Here is a 6,000-nt window from a genome sequence, read left to right as displayed (position 1 = left end):
AAAGACTGTGCACATGGCCATACCAATTCTCAAGCAATTTTTTACGAAAACATTTTTCATTTACTATACTAGGTCAAGAACACAATTCCGTCTCATGAGGCAAGATGGATCTCTTGAAGATCAGGGAAACTGACCTCAGAAATTTAACTGCTCTTACGGTTTATCATCTCTGACAGTTCTTCTGTGGGGATGAAGAGAGGCCAGTTAGCATCTTCCACAAACTAACTCCAAGACAACCAACAATGAGTTTTGACCAATGAAGTTCGACTTGGTCAAATTTTTTTTTTCCTTGAATGAAAGTCATTAATATTCATTAATCCAAGCTGTTCCAAGTTCTGATCGCTTGCATCTTGCCATACCAAAAAGAAAAAAGGATAATTAATGAAAGTCAAATCAGACAATAATGGGATGCCTCAGACCAAAATGACATTAAATGTTTTTTATTGAACAAAAAAGATAAAACATGGAAGTTGAATTCACTGAGCAAAAGCAGCTCACCAGGTGAGGCTGCTTTACTTTGTGCTAAATAACCTTATGAACTGAGAGTACACAGAATACGTATAATACGTAAGTTACCTCAACAGCAAAGGAGAAGTGTCGATTAGTTTTGGAAGGAAAAATCAGGTCAAGTGACAAATTTAATTGCTCAAAATTTCTAGCCTTTATCCATCTAAATTCAGTATGATTCTACATATGTACACTCAGTCTATGCATACTGAATTCCCATCTTAATAGAAGCTGCTTTTTGGAAAACATGTCTTAAAAATTTTTTCACATTGATTTGCCATGCCACTTAATTTTTAAAATTTTGAATTTGATATATATGTATATGTGTTTATACACACCGTAGAAACTCCAAACCCTTGTTTATAAGCAGAGGGGTCATGCTGGTGTTTTAAAATTAAAACTGAAGAACTTCAGTGATTATTTCTCCTGTGTGTCTAAGAAACTTTTTATGTTCTCGATGCACCCACGCAGATGGGTAGGTTGACAGATATGTCAAAAATACTTTATGAGAAGAGGGAGGTAGCTCATGCGAGTTGGCAACCTTTTGTCTATTGTTTCCTGTTGGAGCAGGCTGCCTCCCTTTGACACCTTACAGTCAAGGATGAAAGGAAAACTTTGTACTTTGAAGCCTAGTTATCACACTTGTACGTTTACTATAATCCACCTATAAAAAACATTTTTTATAGACAATACCTTGTTGTTGTTGTTGTTTTCTGTAGGTTAAACATCAGCTTCAATGGGCTACACTTCCAGAATGGTTTTGTTACCACTTTATAAACACTCTAAGCCAAACAAACAGCACAAAGAACATCAATGTTGTCTTTTTTTCCAATATTCATATCAATTACTGGAGGCTAATCCTAACATACACTACTTAAGGGTGGGGTGGAAAAAGAAGAGAATCCAGGACACATTGCAAAGATAGGACTACAGCATCTTGGTGGCACAGATGAATCTTAGGGTGCCGAAAGAGGGGACTCTCTAGAAGGTGATGGTGTGGTTTCTTCCGGTGGAAATACCGTGAGTGTGCAAGCCCGGATGCCACCCAGGGACTCTGGGAGATCAAAAACCTTATGCCATTCATCTTTATCTGGATCATATTTCTGCACTATTTCTACCATACAACGATTATTCCAGGAATACCCACCAACCACATAGATTTTATTTTCAAAGACAGCAACCCCAACATCACTCTGCCCTCTTAACATGGCAGCAATGGGGGTCCACTGGTCAAGGATAGGTGAGTAGTATTCACAGCTTAGGACATCATCATAATCACTTGTTCCTCTGAAGTGATTGCCACCAATGACATAGAGCCTTTCTCCCACCGTGCACATGCAATGCAGACCTCTGACAGTGGTCATCGGCGCCTTCTGGATCCATTTGTCAGTATCAGGGTCAAAGCACATGAGCTCCTTTTGGAAAGTATCATGAGTAATTCCTCCTGCAGAATGAAAATAACAGACATGAGCTAAACAAATTATTATAAAAAGGCAAAAGTAAAGATTTCCTAGATAATAAATATCTAGCCACATATTATGACATCTTATAACTTACCAATAGTGCTTTTATAAATGTCTGTCTTCTACAAGTACCTTCTTTGTATTAAAAGTAAGGAAAACATTTTCATCTTCTTAAGAAACAAAAACCTAGCTCATATTATTGCAATGACTCCCTTAACAGAGAACTGTGGGATTTAAGAGTCTTTACTAAATGAAAAAATATTTTTGCCACTTTTAGAGTTGGGTCTGCAGTATATCTCAACTACAAAGCAACACTCATTCCTACTGTTTTTTAGTGGGTACCCTCTGGGCACAGAGCACGGGGCTGGGTGCTTTAATTTCTAGGTGCCCGTTTCCTCACTTGCCAGATCAGAGCATCTACTCTAGTTATCTTAGTAGTACTGTCACTATGAAGTGAAATAAGCCAAAATGCTTTGAAAGAGTTGGAAGTGTTGGGCAAACCTGTAAGCTTCCAAAAATATTCAGAATTGTTTGCTTTTGTAGAGTTTTTGGTGGATGGAGTGAGGGTGGGTAATGTCATCTTCTATCAGCATGGACATTTAAAAAGCTAACAAGTAGAATGCAGAATATATGTGGCATTTAGTATGTGCAGTCATTTACTTGATTTATTGAGTCCATGTCATCTACAAAGTGAATTAAGAATCTAAGTGATCTTAATACAAAGTGCATTAAAAATCTAAGAGATCACATATAAATCAGTCTCTCCAATGAAAGAAAGTATCAGTCTGTATGTTCTGCAGATTAGGGAGAGAACTGAACTACTTTTCAGCCATATCAAAGCTCCACTACCTGGTGGCCAGATGGCAATCACTGTTTGTTTGTTTTTTTCCTTTCTGCTTTTTAATATTTTTTCTATACTTTACAGAATTCTCAGAAAGCAAAACAGTATTCTTTGACTTTAAAATCAGGTATGGCTCCTGCCATACTCTTGATTAGGAAGGTTATTTGTGCAGTATATCGCAGTGATGCCAAAGCACGACTAGAGCAATTTGGATGTCATTTTTTTCTCAGAAGATTTGGAGCTCTCATTATAATGGCATAGCTTCTATATACACAAATTAGGTAGATGGTATAAATCATTGATTAGTGGAGCATATGATTTCTGGATGGTTCTTTCAATATATGATGTCCTATAGTTGCTCATAAATTTAACTCCAGAAACCTGCCAATCACACGTTACAGGCCTTTAACTGATCCTTCTTGATCATAGGTTTCATAAGGCAGTGTTCAGAGACTCACACCTTTGTTCTCTAATAATGTAACTGCTGGCCTGGCACTGGCAGGCCCTCAAAAGGGGGAAAAACTGTGAAAGCAAGATTGTGCCAGGGATGAATAAGATCCTGCCTAACAAAGTAAAACTTCAATAGCAGGGGTGGACATTACATTAAAATAAGATGCCTTTCCAAGTTCCTTACAAGGATGATTTGAACACAATAATTTTAGAATGAAAGTTGTTACTGGGACAACTGTACAGACTGGAGTGAACAAACAGTAGCCATTTCAGAATTTTTTATTAGAAAAATATATGTACACATGGCCAAAATAAAGGTAATCAACACAGAAACAGTCATGCAATGACATCATAGTAGAATACCATTATAATGCTAAGGGAAAGGGAAACACATAGGTTGCACTAATGAGAGAATGAACATTATTATGCATATATCAGTAGCAAGTTTCATGCACAGTAGAGCTTATATGTTATATAATGCTATACTTCCTCATAGAGTTTAGCTAAATTTAAAATAGAAATGAATTATGTACTGCCATAGAGAATATGAATGGTGGTTATTAGAGTATAGCGTTTATTAGAGTACAGAGTATGGGGACTGAAAGGCAAGCTGGAGAAGTTGAACACTCCAATTTCTTCAAAGTTAGGTATTTATAGCAGGATTGCTTTGCCACTAATTTTACGAACTTAAATAATACTAAATGAATACACACAAATATCTTCAAAATTCAACATAAATTATATTTTGATTATCCACTTCTTTGGATTATTTTTATCAACACTCTATGGAAAGATGGTGGTATAGTTAAAAGTTTATGTATTAAGTGCATTCACATTATAATTGTTTACCTGAAATGTACATTACACCTCCATACACAGTTCCAGCATGGCCATAGTGGGGTTCATTCATTTTTGCAACGTAGGTCCACTCATTTGTTCTTGGATTGTAACATTCTACTGTAGCTGTTAAAAAAAATTGAAAATTATTAATGATTTCAAATTTAAAAATTATTTTTCCTTTTAGGTGGAACAGTAATAATACTCAAATAACCAAAACATATCTATTATAGTTATGTGATATTCTGTAGGGGTCTCTTATATTAAATATTGAGATTATATTAATCATATGAACCATTAATACATGTTACATTAGCCTAGATAATGTAATAACCTAACACATTTCTGTCACTGCAGAAATCTCTAGGATTTCTTTTCTTTTAGCATCTAGGTATAGCTTTATAATTTGACACTTCTCTCATTTCTTTGCTCTAAAAATGTGGAATAGAAGATGAGAAAAAAAATCACAAGGAAGAAAAACACTTAGTTCTAGGCCCCCATGTTCATCCACCATATCTGAAACAAAAGTTAATAGATATGAAGCAAAATTTTAAGTTGGGAATGAAAGTATACACACTGCATATATACATTCTGATGCCTACCTACTGCTTTACTTTATATCCAGACTACAAAATGGATACTAATGATAATTTTTCGACATTTATACATTAAAGCCAATGGTTTCTATAAACCCAATACTGTTGCAGCCAGTACTGCTCTTACTTGCAGATGACTGGCGGCATAATATGAAGTAAAGTTTTTATTAGAGGTACTTTCTCTCAGTAATAAATTTATCATCGTTAACACAAAGTATTTTGGAGAAGTGACCTCAACTTATTTAAATATCAATCTGTTATAACCTCAAAAACAGAACAATGACAGCCCAGACAGATAGAAAATGTATTTTTCAAGAAGTGACTCTAATGACTGCAGTGGGGTTGGGGGGACTTGATGGTATGGGTGAATGTTGTAACCACAATGTTGCTCATGTGCAACCTTCATAAGATTGTATGCCAATGATACCTTTATTTAAAAAAAAGAGAAAAAAAGAAAATGTGGTCTTTTTGTTTGTTCTTTACCTGGCATTTAAAATTTTTTTTATTGAAGTGTAGTTGATATACAATATTATATTACTTTCAGGTGTACAACGAGGTGATTTGACATTTATATACATTACAAAATACTCAACATGATAAGTGTAGTTACCATCTGCCACCATACAAAGTTGTTATAATATTATTGACTATATTCTCTATGCTGCACTTTTCATCTCCATGACTTATTTATTTTATAATTGGAAGTTTCTACCTCTTTATCAGCTTCATCTATTTTGCCCATCACCCCCAGCAACAACTAGTTTGTTCTCTGTATTTATATTTATTTCTGTTTGTTTTGTTTTCTCTTTTCCACATATAAGTGAAATCATAAACTATTTGCCTTTCTGTATCTGACTTATTTCACTTAGCATAATACCCTGTAAGTCCATCCATGTTGCTGTGAATGGCAAGATTTCATTCTTTTTTATGGCTGAGTAATACTCCCGTGTGTGTGTGTGTGTGTGTGTGTGTGTGTGTGTGTGTGTATGTGTGTACACATACATATATATCACATCTTCTTTATCCATTCATCTGTTGATGGACATTAGGTTGCTTACATATCTTGGCTACTGTAAATAATGCTGCAATAAATATAGAGGTAAATGTATCTTTCTAGATTAGTGATTTTGTTTTATTTAGGTAAATTCCCAATGAAATTACTGGGTCTTATGGTATTTTTAGTTTTAATTTTTTTAAGGAACCTCCATACTGTCTTAGATAGTGGCTGCACCAATTTATATTCCCACCAACAGTACATTAGTGTTCCCTTTAGTGTGATCCTTTTTTAAAAGGCAGAAAGAAATAG

General features: G+C 35.0%; 1 protein-coding gene across 6 annotated transcripts in view; it reads right to left on the bottom strand.

Moving 5' to 3' along the window:
* Positions 1-424: 424 nt before the first annotated feature.
* KLHL13 (kelch like family member 13) overlaps positions 425-6,000 on the bottom strand; it is a 203,595-nt gene continuing 198,019 nt past the window's right edge. For all 6 annotated transcript variants that reach the window (XM_037004865.2, XM_037004866.2, XM_017656621.3 and 3 more), the window contains 2 exons: positions 4,111-4,224; positions 425-1,951 (listed from right to left, as the gene is read on the bottom strand). In XM_037004865.2, the coding sequence (XP_036860760.1) occupies positions 1,464-1,951; positions 4,111-4,224 (602 nt within the window). In that variant the 3' untranslated portion in view covers positions 425-1,463. The remainder of the gene's footprint in view (positions 1,952-4,110; positions 4,225-6,000) is intronic.

Source organism: Manis javanica, chromosome X, assembly GCF_040802235.1.
Source record: "Manis javanica isolate MJ-LG chromosome X, MJ_LKY, whole genome shotgun sequence".
Taxonomy (NCBI): domain Eukaryota; kingdom Metazoa; phylum Chordata; class Mammalia; order Pholidota; family Manidae; genus Manis; species Manis javanica.
The sequence above is the reverse complement of the archived record's forward strand: the minus strand, read 5'-3'. Positions and strand labels throughout refer to the sequence as shown.